Raw genomic sequence first — 19,270 nt, forward strand, 5'->3', positions numbered from 1 at the left:
AATATTTCAATTCTACACTTTATACCTACCTCACCATGTGCACCATGGCTCGGTAACTTGACAAAGGGGTAAACTGGTAGTGCTTGGGGAGTAAGGATCCATTCAAATCCCAACCAAAAGCACCACCACTACACAGCACTTAGTTCAAATGGGAGAGGTACGAGAATACTAGCATTGATATGTTCATAATACTTGTACCAAGGTGACAAGGTCCCTTGCATGGTTACTACACACACCACTGGAAGTAAAGATATCAAAGTATTAAAAGACAGCAAAACGAAGATTTATACTAACAACTCTTCCTGAAAAATGTTAGAAATGACCCATTCCAAATCACCATCAAATATGAGCAAGGGAACTATTGTTTCCGAAAACAACATAATAGAAACTTTTGTTCCTGGGTTGGGGATGGCAAAGAGGGGTAATTATGAAGAGCATCAAATTACACTCCTAAAACAGGTCCGAAAATTAAATAATGCAACTATACCTAAGTGTTCATTTCTCAAGCTGTAGCCTATTCTTTATATGGTATTTTGATCGTCCATGGGTCTCCAAACTCAATTTCTGGCATCTAGGCATATACTAACTCCCTACTTTAAGAGTAAATTATTACTCATTCCCTAAAGCATTAGATGTGAATTTCTAGACATAGTAAAACAGTAGCCCCCTATCTGTGTGTATATATATGTGACATCAGAAAGTAGGTTTTTGCCTCATCCATTTTGTTGCAGACCATTTTTCTCCTGATAAAACTTCACATCCTCCATGTATGCTATTTGGATCCGACTGTCCATCTAGTCCCTAACAGAAGCAAGCAATAGAAACAACAAAGTTAACAAAATCAGTGAAATCCTTCTAAATTAATCTAAATCTGGGTAGTATATAAGAAAGATACCTTTAGCATATCCACAAGATATCAGGCAAGGCAACAAAACAAAGTCAAACTTAATGATCGTATCATATCGTTCATGATATCAGAGTCTCCATGATGAACAAAAATCATTACACTTAATGCAACTAAAATCAGAAATATTTGTAAACACTATTTCAAACCAATCTCAACATGACCAAGTTTATAACCCTTGAGATATGTCAAAGTAAAACTCACGAGAAATTAAACAGAAAAATGAGAAACCTCAAGAGATGTACTGTAAATTACTAATAGAGAAAGAAAAGTTTAATGGATGAACAAAGAAAAGTTCATGCATACAAAGGCATGCAAACAGGCATTTTGAATTTACGAAGAAGAGCAAGGAAACGTACCATGCTCCAGAAGAGCACTGCATCTCCTTTGATCGGTTTTACAGACATCCCCTTCACAGTCTTCCCGCCACAGCTACAATCGCCCGTACCAGCCTGAGATTTTAAATCACATGTTTAACAAACCAATGCCATGAAAGGTATAACATTGAAGGTATTGTCAAAGAAAAGTTGACAAATAAAAACAATCGACAAATTTTAAACAAGAAGATTCAACGCAACATCATACTAAATATTGAGTGACTGGCAATTATCAACAATGACAAAACAAAAGAGTTATGCAAGGCAAAGTACAAGTATTTTGACATATACAAGGGGCAAATATCTTGAAGAAAATTCAAATAGACTTGAAGTAGCTAGAGACAATAAAGACATGAAAGACTAAATAATATACCTCTCATTTGGCCAAATAAAAAATAATAATATACACCTCTCATAGGATTAATATCTAAATATTAGAAGTTGAAGAATTAAATACGAGCTGCCACAAGAAAATGAACAAAGAGGTCGGCCAAATTTCTTACTTGTCTCCATTACTTTTAAAATAATCCACTAGCAGAGTCATATTGAAACCTGATAAGACTGGAAAGCAGGTTGTCCAGTTGCAGTGTAGAATAAGATCGTTTCAAACACAAATATTTCTTACCATTCGTTATTCTAGACCCTACTTCCTCGTAACCGTTTTCAAGAAAGAGCTAATTCTTATACTTCTCCTCTAGTATTTATTCACAGTTACGACTGCAAAAATCTTTTCATATAATAGATTATAGTTGGAAGTAAACCAACATTGTGGGGAGAGAAGGAAAGAAATGAAGAATGCTAGTGGGTTTGAATCCGGTCTTGTCCATTGGACTATTATATCTCCATAATTCTCCAACTCCACTGCCTTCCTCAGGAAACATTGAAATCTGTTTTTGTGTCATTGCTTCAAGTAACTGAATTCCTCACTTCCAAAAAACATTTTTCCATCATACTCTAATTATAACCCTAATTTTCATCCGTTGAACCTAATCAACTTTCATTGTTACTTTAAAACCAGTTTCCAGTGCTTACCCTTGACACCCATGAACAGATTTCAGCAAACTTCTGTGCTTACTCTTTCTAGAGCAAAAGCATCTATAAATTGCCTATGCATGTCGAGCAAAGTACCAAGGGCATATTGACAGTTACAAAATACCTATGAAAAGACAAATAAATTGAATTTCTCTTTACATGCAATTGAAGCACCAGTTACCTAATATGATTAATCACGCAGGTCACTTAAAGAAAAGGAATTACCATAGGGAAATATGTTTCTCCCCCTTCAACATCATCACTTAGATACATAAGCATAGTTGCTATTCTTTGACCACCACGCTTCAAGTTAAACTGAAAAAAATAATAATAATCGTAAAGAAATGGCTCGGGATTTCTCCATATCATAAGAACAGATATATCTGACACAACCGATAAATCCACCACGAAAATTATGGGAAAGGCAGATAACTTACAGTATCAGAAAAATAATCATGATGGGGCTTGTAAAACTGATCCTTTTCATACCTGTGCTGCATTAAATGTTAGCCTCGATAAAGAACATATCAATTCTCTTTCTTTTGAGCAATATTTTACAGATATTGAAGTCAGAGACCCACCTTAAAACTTGGATAAGCTCTCCATTTTCAGCTGGTATTTGAGAAAATACAGAAATCCGCTTTTCAATTGCCTTTCAGTTCAAAGGAAAAAGAAATAGAGGGAAAACACTCAGTTACAATCTATTAGATAATTGCAGAAGATAGATGCAAACACTTCAATGCTAGAATGGAAAGATGCATGCAGAAGAAAATTCATCCAGAGCTGCTTTAAACTTATGGTAAAATTAAGAAACATCGTAAGCTGATCAAAGCTATTTCTCATATTTATATATATATATATATATTTCCAAGTTGGCATTCCCTTTCTATTTGCCATCTAGAGGGGAGAATATGTTTCTGAATTCCAAGAGTTGCAGCCAGTATATCAAGTGCCAATGTTTGCAAAACCATACTGTTAAGTGTAAGTCCTTAGAGAAAAAGATAAACTCGTAAAAGGCTGCTTAGTAGTTATCAACAGAAGAAAGAGGGAAGAAAGATATATCTTAAACACATACCACGGAAAAAAGGGCATAGTTCCTTCAGGTAAATGAGAACAAGAGCTTTGCAAACTTTTTTGAAGAGCTTCTGTGAGTGGGAAGTTTTAGAAACTCTCTCTTAGCCCATGAAAGAATTTCAGAGCTTACTAACAAGGAAATCATATAAGCCATAGGGGGTTTAGGGAACAATGAAATCAAATAACCAGGGGTTTGTCTTTCTACTTGTTGCCAATCTGGCGGGAGCAGAGTTTGACTCACATTTTTGTGATCACGTCATGCCATGTATCAAAAGTTAGTCTCTCCCCTATGGTCTCCATCCACAGGTGAGATTAGTCATAATGCCATTTTTGGCACTTCATTAAATATGCAATTCTAGCAACACCTACCATCAATGTTCCCATAAAACAAGCTATAATATATGTTACTCTTGTAAGTATATGTCAATTTGTACTGATGCTTGCGATTGTTTTTCCTTGGATACTAATAGATGCATTGTTGAGAATCTTTTGATTTTTTGATAGCATTAATTAGTATCTTTGGAGATTACAACTGATTTTTAGAGATTCTAATTAAGAGATATTCTTTCCTTAAGTTAATTCAATTTTAATGTATATATAGTTGTACATATTTTAAGAAATACATCCTTTGATAGAGTTTTTTCCACAATACATTAGAGTATTCATCTCTAATTTCATCATGGTATCAATTTTTTTATCCTATTTTTGGGATTTTTTTTCTGATTTTAAATTCTTTTCCAAAAACCCTAGAAACCCAAATTTGGTACTTTCCATCCTGGCCCTATTTTTTTTATTTCACCGCCCCTACCATTGGAGTCGACATCCACTCGCCGACAAAACCCCAAACTCCGGTGACCAGCAAACCCGCATGTGGGCCCCACGCGCCGTCGCAAGTTTCTGCAACTCCATTTCACATGCCGTGCGTGGACTCCACCTGCTGCCGCCGTGTTTTTTCCGACGCCGTCACTGTGCTCTCTGCTCTCTTCCGATTATTCTTCTCTAAGTGGTGATGTGCTTTGGCTAAGTTTTTTTTTGTGTGTGTGGGATCTATTTGGGATTTTTTTTGGGTGTTATTTTTTGTTCTAATTGTGCAAGCAGATTTTTTTGGGGTTTAGTTGTTTTTTCCAACATTATGTCTGCAGACGAGAAGCTTGTCATTCCAACCGATAATCCCTCGTTGCAAATTAGCCCTGTGAAGCTTGATGGTCATAATTACTTTACTTGGTCAAGGTCCTACTTCTTGTTTATCAAGGCCCGTGGCTTGCAGGGATATATCACGGTAAATTGTCGAAACCTGAACTCACTGATTCAACCTTTAGTCAGTAGGATTTAACGAACTCTCTTGTTATGGCATGGCTTATCAACTCTATGCAACCCCATATTTCCAAAACCTATTTGTTGCTTGATACTGCGGAAAAGATTTGGAATATTGCTGCTTGATACTACTCTTGTGTTGGGAATGATGCGCAAATTTTTGAGATTCGTAATAAGGTCCATGGTACAAAACAGGGGGAGCTAACGATTTCTCAATATTTTGCCGAATTAAGTGGGTTGTGGCAGGAACTTAATTATTATCAATATTTTCAAGCGAATTGTGCCAAGAATGCCGAAAAATTTCAGAAGATGGTGGAAAAGAAACGTGTCTTTGATTTCTTGGCTGGGTTAAATACCGAATATGATCAGATTCAGGTTCAAGTTCTTGGCAAGACTCCGTTCCCTTCTCTCTATATGGCATACTCCTATGCACAACAGGACGAGAGTCGTCGTGTTGTTATGCTCTATAATCCACCTTTAGAGAAAGCTGGCCTCATTGCTAACCAGGATGGTAAGTCTGCCAAGGATCACTTGACATATGACTACTGTAGAAAGCCTCGGCACACTAAAAATTCATGTTGGAAGTTGCATGGTCGCCCCACTCGAGGTCGTGGTGGAAAACAAGGGGGTAATTCTCGGCCTCAGGCAAATTTTTCAAACTCTATGACAACAAATGATAAGTCCACTTATAATGGGAGTTTTACCTCGGACGAGATTCAACACCTTTGACGCATCTTGTCTCAATTGGACTCTACCTCGATTGCCAAGCCCAATCGTGCAAACTCAGGTACTGTTTTAAATGCTCCATCTACTTCTTGGATTATTGATTCCGGTGCGAATAGACATATGACAAGGTCAAACAAAAGCTTATTTAACTATACTACTTGTCCATCTAAAGATAGTGCGCGACTAGCCGATGACTACCTTACCTCCATCTCTGGAACAGGTTCTGTTGTTTGTACCCCCAATATCACTTTATCCTCTATCCTTCATGTCCCAAAATTTCCAGTTAACATTTTATCTATTAGTACTATCACTAAAGCCTTAAATAGTAAACTTGAATTCTTTCCCGATCACTGTATTTTTCTGGACCTCCAGACAGAGAAGACGATTGGCAATGGTAGATTGCGTGATGGCTTATATATTCTGGATCGATTGTCCAATATGTCTCAAGCATTATTTGGAGACAATAAAGATGTCAACCGGGAGATTATTTAGTGGCATAGACAGTTAGGACATCCATCATTTACTGTTCTTGCCAAGATGTTTCCTAATTCAAAAACTCAGTTAGACTCTTTAGTTTGTGATGCCTGTGAGTTTGCTAAGCATACAAGAAACAATTATCCTTTGCGTAATAATAGAAGTATTGTTCCTTTTGAGATTATTCATTCGAATGTTTGGGGCCCTACTTGCTTTACTTTTTAATCTAGTAATCATTGGTTTGTTATTTTTATTGATTATTGCACTCAGATGACATGGGTATTTTTATTAAAGTCCAAAAGTGATGTTTTCTCGTGTTTTCGTTCTTTTCATAAATTGGTTACTACTCAGTTTGATGCTATGGTTAAGATTTTGTGAACTGATAATGGAATCGAGTATAACTTAAATGATTATTTAAAATCATATGGAATTTTGCATCAGACTAGTTGTCCAGGTACAAGTGCTTAGAATGATGTTGCCGAAAGAAAAAATCGGCATCTTTTGGAAGTGGCTAGATCACTTATGTTCACTATGAATCTCACAAAGCCTTACTAGGGGGATGCAATTTTGGTTGCGACTTATCTTATTAATCGGATGCCTCTTTGGGCCTTGATTTGAGAAGTCCCATAAAAACCTTACAGGACAAAACGGATTACCCAGTTTCATCGGTCTTTGGTTGTGTTTGCTTCGTTCATCTTCGACATGGAAACAAACTAGATCCTCGAGCAGTCAAATGTGTTTTCATTGGATACTCTACCACACAAAAGGGTTACAAATGTTATCATCTTCCATCTAGAAAGTATTATATAAGTATGGATGTAACATTTCGTGAGGATGAACCTTACTTTTCTTCATCACACCAATCTCTTCAAAGGGAGGTTATTGAAAATGAAAAGATAACACCTTGTTCTATTACTCTTTCGCGGGAGAATTTAGTTCCAACAGAGACTCTGGTTCAAAAGAAAACTAGTGGACGGTTGTTGGATAAGCCTGATTTAATGACATAAACTAGAAAAGGCAAGAAAGATGTCATTATACAATCTACTTTATGCCCTGACTCTTCAATGCCAAGTGAGTCTTCTTTACCTCCGTTTGCCACTGATTTGGAATTACCAATAACCCAATGAAAAGATGTTAGAACTTGCACTTTACATCTTATCCCTAACTTTGTCTCTTATAATTCCTTATCCACATCCTATAGAGCTTTTGTTTTGTCTTTGTTCTCTATGTCTGTTCCACAGGATTGAGGAGAAGCTATCACTGATCCAAGATGGAAAAAGGCTATGATTGAAGAAATGAGAGCTTTAGCAAAAAATGAGACGTGGGAACTGGTTAACCCTCCTAAGGGGCAGAAAACGGTTGGCTACAAATGGGTGTTTACTATCAAGTATAAGGCTGATGGTTCAATTGAAAGATTCAAAGTCAGATTAGTAGCACAATGATTCACTAAAACATATGGAGTGTATTATCAGGAAATATTTGCTCCAATTGCTAAATTGAACACAATTAGTATCCTTTTCTCGTGTGCAGCAAATCTCGACTGAGACTTACAACAGTTTGATGTAAAGAATACCTTCTTACATGTAGACCTGAAAGAAGAAATGTATATGGAAGTTCCTCCAGGATTCGAGGATAAAAATACTCAAGGGAAGGAATGTAAACTGAAAAAGGCCCTATATGGACTAAAGCAATCTCCCAGAGCCTGGTTTGATAGATTTAGTAAGGTCATGGTGTCATTTGGCTACCAACAAAGTAATGCTGATCATACCCTCTTTATAAAACATCACAAAGGTATGATTACTCTCCTTATAGTTTATGTTGATGACATAATTATGACAGGAGATGACAAGGAAGAAATGATTCGGCTTAAGAAACAATTGGCTCAAGAATTTGAAATCAAAAACTTGGGAAAGTTACAATATTTCCTCGGAATAGAAATGGCCAGATCGAAAGAGGAAACTTTTTATTTCCCAAAAAAAAGTATGTCTTAGATCTTCTGACAAAAACTAACATGTTAGGCAGCAAACCAGCCGAACCACCTATTGAGATGAATCACAAGTTATAAGCAGGGATCGATAAAACAGTGGATAAAGGGAGATATCAAAAACTCGTCGGACGTTTGATTTATCTCGCCCATACTCGACCTGATATAGTTTATGCGGTTAGTTTGGTAAGCCATTTTATGCATGATCCTCGCGAAGCTCACATGCCGGCATTATTGCTAATTTTATGCTATTTGAAGTCTGCACCGGACAAATGTATTCTCTTCAAAAAAAGTAGTCATCTCAAGATAGAAGTATTTACAGATGCAGATTGGGTTGACTCTCTTGATGACAAGGTCTACAGCGAGTTATTGTACTCTTTTGAGAGTAAACTTAGTCACTTGGAGAAGCAAGAAACAAAGTGTTGTGGCTCGATCAAGTGCAGAGGCTGAATATAGGGCCATGACTCAAGGTGTTTGTGAGCTTTTATGGCTACAAAAAGTATTGGAAGAGCTAAAGTTGTTGAACGAAAATGGATCAACCTTGTACTGTGACAACAAGGCGGCCATTAGCATAGCTCAAAATCCAGTATAGCACGATAGAACCAAGCATATCCAAATAGATCGTCATTTTATCAAGGAAAAAGTAGCCAGTGGTGCCTTAAGTCTATCTTATCTAGCATCTGAAAAACAGTTGGAGGATGTTTTTACTAAAAGGCTCAATTGTAAGACTTATCATAATCTTTTTTGCAAGTTAGGTATGCAAGACATCTATGCACCAACTTGAGGGGGAGTGTTGAGAATCTTTTGATTATTTGATAGCATTAATTAGTATCTTTAGAAATTACAACTGATTTTTAGAGATTCCAATTAAGAGATATTATTTCCTCAAGTTGATTCAATTTTCATGTATATATAGTTGTACATATTTTTAAGAAATACATACTTTGAGAGAGTTTTTTCCTCAATACATTAGAGTATTTGTCTCTAATTTCATCATGCAGTATGCATCAGCAAAATCTAGAAGGATTAAAACATTTAGGATGGATCAAAATCATTCTCTTGGCTCCTAGATTACCCTCATCTGAGAATGGACTGATGATATAGACATTTATGTTGGAGGGAAGTAACTTGAAAACTAACCTGTATCATAGGATACTTTTTCTCTGTTGGACTCAGGAACATACCAGAGCTTGTCCTGACATTACTCTTAATTCCCTGAAAAACGACTGCAATAAGATCAATTCTTCCTATGAAAAATATGGTCCTAAAACTATAAGTAATTGGCCAAAGGTAAGAAATATATATTTTTATAAAACTTACAAATATAACTGTCTTCATTCAGCATCATTATTCAAAGCATTAAAAACTTAAAAAATAGCAACACAAGTGGAAGAGTCCTTTTTGAAGTTTGGCATGCAGGAATATGTAAGAAGATATTTTTTTTAATGTACACTAGAATGCATGATGCAGCTAAAGAAGGTAAGTCAATCCACCCAACTGCTACACTCTAAACTCATAATAGTTACGAGTTCTTCATGCTTAAGTATCCCTTCTAATGAATAATGAGAAAGAGGGCCCTTCATCTTAGTGAACCCTTAAAGTAATGCCAAAGTTTGATTGGTCAGTAGAAGCACCTATGTAGTAGTTACCCACTCAAAGTGACAAAAGTGCAAAGATAGAAAAAACACAAGCAGCTTCTTAATAATGTTTTCAAGTCAAACCCACTTCAAAATATGCGAAATAAGGGCTGGTTTTTTAAGCTTGAACAGTTTTCATAGAGTTTTAAAGGATCATATGCTCTTAATAAAGAAATCTCGAATTCAGAACAAGACAATATCCACTCACTAACTTCCAGCGAACTTTAAAAAGTGGATATTTTACTCATCACACATTACCCACAAAAAAAATACTCATGGATATTTTACGCATCACACATTACCCAAAAAAAAAAACCCTACATGCAGACATAAGCATACTTAGATATATGACCTCAATAAAATATGAAACCTGATATATCATCAAGAAATGAACATGCCCAAAAAATTTTTACACCATTAGCAAGTAATTCAAGGAAAAAAAAAGTTATCAGATGTACCTTCCCAGTTTTTACATCTACCACAGTGGAAACTTGAAGTCGAGGGCGGGCAATGGCTCTAAGGTAGTCACATTCCTGCAAAGAACAAAACAGTAGGTTTAACACTCTTTCGTTGAATTACTCATAAATATAGTATTTCCAAACCGCTCAACTTAGCGCAATTTTATTGTTTTAGAATATTTAGTGCTCAATGAAGGACACTTCAGTCTCATTAAGCGGGTGATGGATGAACGGTGGGAGAGCACAGATATTCAAAAGGAGCTATTTACAGGGATCAGTCTTCTACCCTCCTGCCTTGGGAACAGACAAAGATTGGCTTTTGTTACAAAATTTCTTTTACAGCCTCTAAATACATTTCCACTTAGCACTCAATCATTATGAGTATATTCTTTTCTCTTTCTTGCCACAACTAAATATATCTAACAATTCAAGACTCAAAACATCAACTTTTACTTTTGGCATTTTGTAGAGAGACATAACTCTGATTGGGGAATATTTAGCTGCATTGTTCTTATCATTGTGCGATGCAATCAACCATCCCCTAAGGAATCCTAGGTTTGCAGCTAATGAATTTTTTCTTCTTCTTCTTCATTTATTCATTTGTCCACAATTTCATATAAATATAAATCTTAAAGCTGCCAAAATGCCCTAATCACATAGCAGTTAGTTGTTGTTCTATATCAGCTAGTCATTGCATGAATCAAACTGACAGTGTGTACAATCAATTCTCAATCATAGATCACATACATACCTCATTGCTGAGGAAATTATGAAGTACAATTATTCGAGGTGACCAGCTTATTATTTCAGGTTTGACCTACATCATCAGAACAAAAAGTAAGTCAAACTTTTTTGTTTTTCATAAAAAAATTTGAAAGATGTAAGAAGAATTAACTTCTGGATCAGTTTCATACAAGAAGAAAACCGTATAATAAATCCAAAATCCAAATAGAGAGCAAAAATAATTCATTTCCATCTACGGTTAAGTCCATACTGTGCCAGGCTCTAATATGCATAGAAAGGCTTCCACCTTCCTTCCTACCTTTGTATCAAAGTTCGCTCAATTTACTCCAAGTTAAATTATGAAAGAGCCACTCAACCCACACTATTATATAAACAGTGAGACTTCCCAACCTCCTTTCCTCCATCAATCGCCTTCAAGCTCTGGTATAGTAATTCATCCAATATAATTTGTGAGCAAATAAAACTCCACATATAAGATAGGCAATAAGAATGTGTGATTGTTCTTCTCTATATAAAGCCGTGCAAGTCTAAGTATGAATTATTCAGCAAATGGCTTAGAATATTTTAAAACAACACAAGGCAAAGTCCAATGCACTAGTTATAAATGGAAATCTTTTAATATAAGCTTTCTCTATTCTTTTCGTTCTCTTTCTCCATCGAAATTTTAAAACTTAATTGATTTCATCAAAAAATTAAGGTTCGTACTTATCCCTAAGATTTAAAAATGAAAGGTTAAAAGGATAGGCAGTAAAGTACTAAAAACATACAAATCCAAGACGCAAAATTTCTGCTTCTTTGTCACCGTGCCAGTGACTCATACCTGACAAAAAAAAAATGTAAAGAGACAAAATAAATCAATGAACTTACAGAAAAAAAATATATATACAACTTGGCTAAGATCAAAGATTCTTTAACTGAAGTTCAATTAGTTAAACAAATTTCGATAACTTTATTGTTTGTGAACCGAAAAAGAACAATACTAACCTCTTGGCAACTTAAGATATCCATCACTCTGACGTCTATGTAATTTTGTAGTTGGAAAGTCATCACCTATTAAACATGTCCGATAAATTTTAAATATGTCTATATCATCAATGAAAATTTTCCAATGGTTATTCTAAGTAGCTATAAATAGATACTTCAATAATGAGTGAATAAAACATATTTAAATAAAATCAAAGCTCCACAATAAAGGGAGCAACGGCATTTTACAAGGATGAGTTATCCAAATTCCCAAAAGATGCTTTTCTAATCATATCTTTTAAGTACAAATCATTCATTGGATAGGCCTGGTTAATACTAACATTTAATTATAGCAACCTGCAGTGGTCAAGCTCAAATGCAAAATCTATCAATACCATGCAAAAGCAAATCTTAGAAATGTAAATTAAGCCTACAAAGAAGTAAACCCGATTTTAGATGAGATTCTAAAGTTAAGGAAAGAACTTAAATCCCACAAGTTATGGGTTTAGACTTGAACACTAGGACAAAGGATGAAGTCAATAGATTATGAAACAACCAAAAATTCTATTGAAGACTGATTGAAATGTTGTTATAAAAGTTATTTATACAATTAAACCTAACCAACCAATTTGCCAAACCCTAAAATGCTAATTTATTGTAAAGCCTAATGGCTAAGTTTAGCCCATTAAAAGTTCAAAAATCTATCTCAAACATTGTACTGAAATACAGTAGGAGGGATGCAAAACAATATCAAATAAAATTACGGTCTAAGGAAACATCAGAAAATGTTTTTGTCGTAAGAACAAAAAACTTACAACAGCTCTATAATTCTTGATCAGAGATAATTGGATATGGTAAAATCATAACTTCCCCCCTTTATTATGGTATGTCTTAAGATGATCCATAAACAGAAGCAAAAGGTCCCATATTTAAACAATTAAAGCCCCAATGTTGCTCGCTTAAAGATAATTTTAGGAAATTTTTACAAAAAAAAAAACTAGGACACTGTAATGGCTGGGTAGTAAAACTCAGACTGTTGAAGAGTCTTGTTCTACTCATTAAACCTATGAGGAAAAATATGAAATCTAAAAATAGTTATGTTGGATAGGTCATACATATGAAGAAAACATAACAAAGAAACTTCACTTTTATAAAAATCAGATTCTTGCACAATAACATAGAGGGGAAGCAAGTAATTAGAGAAACCAACATACAGAAAACTATATACTGCTAAAAGATATTGAAAGATGAAAAGTATACCGTATGAATCTTCTAACCCGCGTATGAATGCTAGCTGAAACAAAGCCCCTGCATTTCCCAATATCATTAACACTTAAAATAACGATGAATCAATGCATCAATCCATGCTCATAAAAATTCACAAGCAGCTAAATTTGGAACAAATAGGATTAAATTATTAGAACCAAATCGCTAAAAATTGAAAACCAGCCAAGAAAAACAAAACCCCATTTCTAATCTCAACCAATTACATCTCTGTCGGATCAGCTAAATCTCCCTTTTGGAATGCATATTTCAAGGAAGAAAAGAAACCCATTATTTTGAAACCATTAAAAAAAGTGGGAAATCAACCAAAACATTAATTACACATAAAAGAACAAGAGCTAACCACCAACGTGTTTTGAAGTCGAAGGTTTTGAGAGTTCAATTAAAACTTAAAAAAAGATAGTTGAAAAAAAAAAGATTTTTTTTTCGAATCGAAGGGAAAGACATACCGATTATCATTCCAACAGTGACAAATGTTAACAATCCGAAAACAATCTTCATAGGAGGGGCCATGGCGTATGGAAGTTGGTGTCCCAAGAAGAATGTTGGAAGCAAAAGTAAAAGCAAATTGAGAAAAAAGAAGACCAACAATCTGGTTTCCACGCCCCTTGTATTTTCCTTCCCCGTTGTCTGTGTGATCTTCCTCTGTTTAAACTACTTTATTTATAGTTGTTCATATGTTAAAAAAAAAAAAAAAAAGGCAATGACTGTTAAACTTGTTGACTCCTTGTCTTCACTATTGAGTATCGCATTGACTAACAGTATAAATTGGAAAAAGGTAAACTATAACCGGACCGTGAATTATTCTTTCTGTCGCTTCATTAAAAAGAATTATAATTTTTACTGCAAAATTTTCATTTAAATTATTAAATTATTTTAAAATTTTATTCAAATCATTCAACTATTAATTTTTAAAATTTCTCCAACAAAACCCAAACAATCATTGATATGGTGGATAAGTACCAATCAACAAGTAAAATAATATGTTTTAGATCTAAACTAATCTCGACAATCAATATCGAAGATCAAGAAAAAACTATTTAAATTTTTGTTTGCAGATTTGTAATGTCCAAAATTATTTCATTAAAAAAAAGAGAATTGTAGAGCTTTTGATTTATGCAAAAGTCCGAACAGATAAAGTTATATAGCATTAATTTTAACCGTCAATAATTTAAATAAAAACTTTTAATAGTTTAATGACCAAATTATAATTTTTTAGTTAAATAACTAAAATAAGAATTTACTCATAATTTAATGATTAATAGTGTAATTTATTCATAAAAAAATTTTAAAATTATTTATATATATAAACTATATCCATATAAATTTTAAGAAAAAATAGTCTAAGGCACAGTTTATACCCTACCATTTGGACACTACTATAATGGAAACTTTCATTAAAAATAAATTTATAGGTTACCATAATCACATGTTTCCATATTAAAATAAAAATTATTAATAGTTTTAATATTTTTGTATTTTTAAAATATTAAATATTTTTAAGATTAATTAACATTAATATAATTAATTCTAATTTCGTTATATATTTTAAAAATATTTTGAATTACATTATTTTTTTCAATTTTTAGGAAATTCATTAATATTATTAAATAAAAACTAAGATTATAAAGTTAATATATACAATGCACTGGAATACAAACTACTTATGAATTGTTTTTATATATTTAAATTTTGTGTGTTGAATTTTAACTCAATTGATGTACGCATTGTTGTCAGTATAATTTCTTATGTGTTTAAACGTCTTGAAGCACGCTTACCTTTCTCTTATATTACAATTTAATTTGTATACTTGTTTTGGTAAAATAAAATTACTATATAGTAGAATTTTTATGTATATTTACAATTTATAATCTAAAATAATAATATAATATAATCTATCGACAATCTATATCTATTATATATATAAAAGCTTAAGTTTGGACAAATTTTTGAATAACTTTTATTTAATTCAGCATATTGTTGAATTTTTTATTTTAAATATTTTATTATTTTTAAGATTTATTATATGGGTGAATAAAAATTTATTTTTACGAAAATAATTTATTTAAAAATTTTATTTGATCATAAAATTCATCATAAGAATTCTTATTCTATTAAAAGATTTGAATTTATATGATGATAAATAAAAATCCAATTTTATATTAAATTATTTTATATCTATATTATTTATAATGATAGGTCCAAATTCAGCTGTTAAATTATCAAAAGGCACTTATTTTAATAAAGTAATAAATATTAATTTAAAGATATTTTTTATGTAAAAACGAGAAAATTACAATCTTATTATGAGATTTGAACCCAAGACATCATAAGATATCCTCTCTTAACTCTATCGTTTCAACAAAAGCAATATTTAATTTTTATGTCAATTTTTAATAAATATATTACATAATTATTTTCACCTACATTATAAGTGTGCCATAATCTAGTTTATATTATTAGGTTTTTACCAACCAAAAAGCAAAAAGAATAGAATTTATATTACATTTGTTTTAAATAGAATATTTTAATTATTTATATAATGAGTAACTCATATATAAATTTTATAAACAAATATGCTTTTTACTATTATCTATTATATTATATTTATGTTAATTAATTATATATTATCTATAACTTATTATGGTTGATTTATAGATTTTAAGGAAAATAAAAATTGAATTGTGAAGAGTTTAATTTAGAATATATCATTTTTATGGTTTCTATAAATGCTTTAACAATATTAGAAAATTTTATTAGCACTATATATGAATCATCATAATATTTCATATATGTTGATTATGTTAATTAGTTATTATTTTGAATAATGTTGCTTTGGATCAAGTAAAACTATAATGTATATGAATATATTAAAATGATTTAATTATGGTTTTGAAAATATTATTATTATATTTGATATGCTAAATAAGTTAATATATTTTAATTATATACAATGAATATTATTTTACACTAATTACAATGATTAAAATAAAATATTTAAAAAACTAATTAAAGAATTAAATGTGTAATTATAACAAGTCAGCAAGGAAGCATAAGAACTTGTTTGCACTAACAAGAGAATCAAGGAAAATGGTTCCAAGGGGGTATTCCTCAAAAGGGGAAAACAATTTAGCAAGGTGATTTCTTACTCATTAAAACTACGCATTTTGCACTTACAAGTAGAGAAAGAGAGAAAAACAAGTTTTTAACTCAAATGAGAGAAGATGATTTCATTGAATTGATGAATAATTCCGAATGGTTCTAGCATTTTATATAGGCTTTACAATAGCTAAAATTAGTAAGCTCAAAGCTAAAAATAGCAAAATTAAATCCAAGAAAAACCATCAACCATATTTGGTAATCCCTAATTTTTATGAATGATTTATTTACCAAAAATATCTCAACAATTCCTCCCTTAAGCTGAAAGTGTACTTTCAATTTAATACATATTTACTACTTGACATCGAAGGCCAAGTATTTTCCTGAACTTGACAAATGATGCCAACTTGAGAGGTTTGGTAAATACATCAACAACTTGACCCTCACTTCTACAATATTCTAGCTCAATTTCTTTTTTATTGCTAAAATCTCGCAAAAAGTAAAATTTTACATCAATATGCTTGCTTCTTCCATGTAGCACATGATTCTTTAACAACTTGATGGCTAAGTTGTTATCACAGAAAATTTTAGTGACTCTTTCTAGCTTGAATTGTAGTTGTTCAAGGATACTCCTAAGCCAAGTAGCTTGACAAGCACAAGCTGTAGCAGCAACAAATTCAGCTTCTATACTTAATGTGATAATGGATTATTTCTTCGATGACCATGAAATAACCCCTGTGCCAAGCATAAAGACATAGCCTGAAGTGTTCCTTCTGTCATCTTGATCTCCTGCATAATCACAGTTGGTGAAGCCAGTCATGTTTGACTTTTCACCCTTCTTGTAGAAAATCCAAAAATTCTTGGTTCATTGCAAGTAACAAAGGATTCTTTTGGCATCTAATGAATGTTTTTTAGTTGAGCTCTCCATGTACCTGCTAATAAGACTCACAGAATACATAATGTCTAGCCTCATAATAGTTAAATACATCAAACTGCCTACAATTTGCTTGTAAAGTGTGCTATTCACCTTCTTCCCATCTTCTTCTTTAATTAACTTTAAGCCAAACTCAAATGGAGTTTTGGAAGATTTACAATTCGTCATCTTGAATTTGTCCAAAATTTCTCTCACATATTTTTTTGAGAGACAGAAATTCCATCATCAAATTACATACTTTAGGCGAAGGAAATAGTGCATCTTCCCAAGAACAGACATCTCAAACTCATCCATAATAGATTTCTCTTCCTCTAAGTATCCATGCAAGAATGTCGATTTGACATCTAATTGAAAGATAGGCCAAGAGTTCTACACTGCTAAAGCAATCACCAATCTGATGGAGTCATGTCTTGCAACTAGGGCAAAAACTTTTGCGTAGTCCACACCATACTCTTGTTTGTACCCCTTTGCCACTAATCACGCATTGCACTTGTCAATCTCCTCATTTTCCTTCAACTTCGTCTTATAGACCCACTTGAAACCAATGGTTTTATGCCCATTATGAAGATTAGACAACTCACAAGTATCATTCTTTTCAGTGGCTTTGATTTCGGCATTTATTGTCTCTTTCCATTTTGCCTTATTGACATCACTTTTAAAACTTGTTGGGTCACATTATGCAAATAATGTAAAATGAGCAATTGCATCATTATCTTTTCCAATTTCGGTTACCTCATAATCTTACATCTATATGGGCCTTCTTCGAACACAACGAAGTGCTTCAACTGTTGCACTAGTTTTTTCTCCATGTGTAGGCAATACTTTAGTGGCTGGTGAAAAAGTATTCTCGAGTATTTCTTCAACTTCATTATCAAAAAGAACTTGAGTAGGTTGCACTTTATACCAATCCCAAGTGTTCTCTTTATCAAACATAACATCATGACTAATCATGACCTTCTTTGCCACAATATTAAATAATTTATATACCTTTGATGTTTCGCTAATACCAAGAAAGACGCACTTCTCACCTCCATCATCAAACTTCTTCCTTTTCTCCTTTGAGACATGTGCATGTGCATGGGTTATGTATCATTTTTATACACTTGTATTAGTACATTTAAAATTTTAAATGGTTTGGAAATGAATTTAAATTGTCAATAGTTACTCCGTCAACGAATATGACACCTTGTAATTCGAACCCGGTGATCAAGACCAAATGAGTTTCTCGAGGAATTACTAAGGTTCCTCTCGATCGCAAGGTTGAATTTGCAATTGAATTTTATTCAGGTATAGCTCTTATGTCAATTGCATCGTATCGTATGGTGCCAACAGAGTTAAAAGAGCTAAAAACTCAATTACAAGATGTCTTGGACTGCGACTTTATATGTCCTAGTAGATCATCCTAGGGATCACCAATGTTTTTTGTTAAGAAGAAAGATGGATTGATGTCTGCATTACTTATTGGCAGTTGAATGAGCTAATGATTAATAGCCAATATCCATTGGATCTTATTGTAACACCCCACTTTTCTTGTGTTTAGATTATTAAAGGATGTTAAATAATTTGATTTGGTATAGTGGTTAAGCGCCTTAGATGTTTTCTTTAGGTCTTGGGTTCGATTTCCTTGTTTTTAATTTTTCCTATTAATTTTGGCATTATATTAAGCTTAAGCTCTTGGGCTTATCTTATCCTATTGGTTTAGTGGTAAGGCATCAACTTACCCATAGATCTTGAGTTAAAATCCCGTTGTGCGCAAATGTGAAAATATTTTTTTATTTTGGCTATTCTTTTGAAGTAGAGTTCAAATTAAATTCCATAAAATTTGGTGGGTTGGGACTTGGTTAAAATTTAATTACTTTAATTTTATTTTTTTAGTTATCACCCTTAATTTTACTCTCACTTCCAACCATCCAACTTTTCTCATACCTTTTTCACGTTTCTTTTTTTGTCCTATTTTTGGTTTTCTTCTTTCTTTTCTTTCGGTTTCTTTTGAGTTTCCTTTCTTTTTTGTTAATTTTAATTTCGGGCATCCTATCTTTTTCGGTGTTCGTGTGTATTACTTGCTATCGAAACCATTTTTTGAAAACAAAAAATTTTAAATTTTAGGTTGTCGACTTTTAAAAAATGAAAATTGGGAGTCGCCACCAATCTTTTATTAAGGTGTGATTGGGTCACCTAAAACGACTTTGGTCTACGAATTTTAGAAAAACGGGTCCGGGAGTCAGTTACGTACGAAGAAGGATTAGCACCCTCGTAACGCCCAAAA

General features: G+C 32.9%; 1 protein-coding gene across 1 annotated transcript; it reads right to left on the reverse strand.

Moving 5' to 3' along the window:
* Nucleotides 1-283: 283 nt before the first annotated feature.
* On the reverse strand, nucleotides 284-13,625 carry LOC105777606 (prolyl 4-hydroxylase 1). Its single transcript, XM_012600950.2, has 12 exons — nucleotides 13,421-13,625; nucleotides 12,948-12,995; nucleotides 11,709-11,774; nucleotides 11,492-11,544; nucleotides 10,732-10,797; nucleotides 9,981-10,055; nucleotides 9,026-9,100; nucleotides 2,895-2,965; nucleotides 2,751-2,802; nucleotides 2,539-2,628; nucleotides 1,264-1,356; nucleotides 284-801 (listed from the first exon to the last, which is right to left on the reverse strand). Exons 1-12 carry the CDS (start codon nucleotides 13,482-13,484, stop codon nucleotides 694-696), a joined length of 861 nt encoding a protein of 286 aa, XP_012456404.1. The 5' UTR covers nucleotides 13,485-13,625; the 3' UTR covers nucleotides 284-693.
* Nucleotides 13,626-19,270: the final 5,645 nt, after the last annotated feature.

Source organism: Gossypium raimondii, chromosome 10, assembly GCF_025698545.1.
Source record: "Gossypium raimondii isolate GPD5lz chromosome 10, ASM2569854v1, whole genome shotgun sequence".
NCBI classification, from domain to species: Eukaryota; Viridiplantae; Streptophyta; class Magnoliopsida; order Malvales; family Malvaceae; genus Gossypium; species Gossypium raimondii.

What these genes read in the sequence shown, in the direction of transcription:
- LOC105777606 (XM_012600950.2), bottom strand. Translation starts at nt 13,484, where the DNA reads ATGGCCCCTCCTATGAAGATTGTTTTCGGATTGTTAACATTTGTCACT. An exon ending in CGGGTTAGAAGATTCATACG is followed by an intron (nt 11,775 to 12,947) that starts GTATACTTTTCA and finishes CATGTTTAATAG; the next exon opens with GTGATGACTTTCCAACTACA. An exon ending in ATAATTTCCTCAGCAATGAG is followed by an intron (nt 10,056 to 10,731) that starts GTATGTATGTGA and finishes TGTTCTTTGCAG; the next exon opens with GAATGTGACTACCTTAGAGC.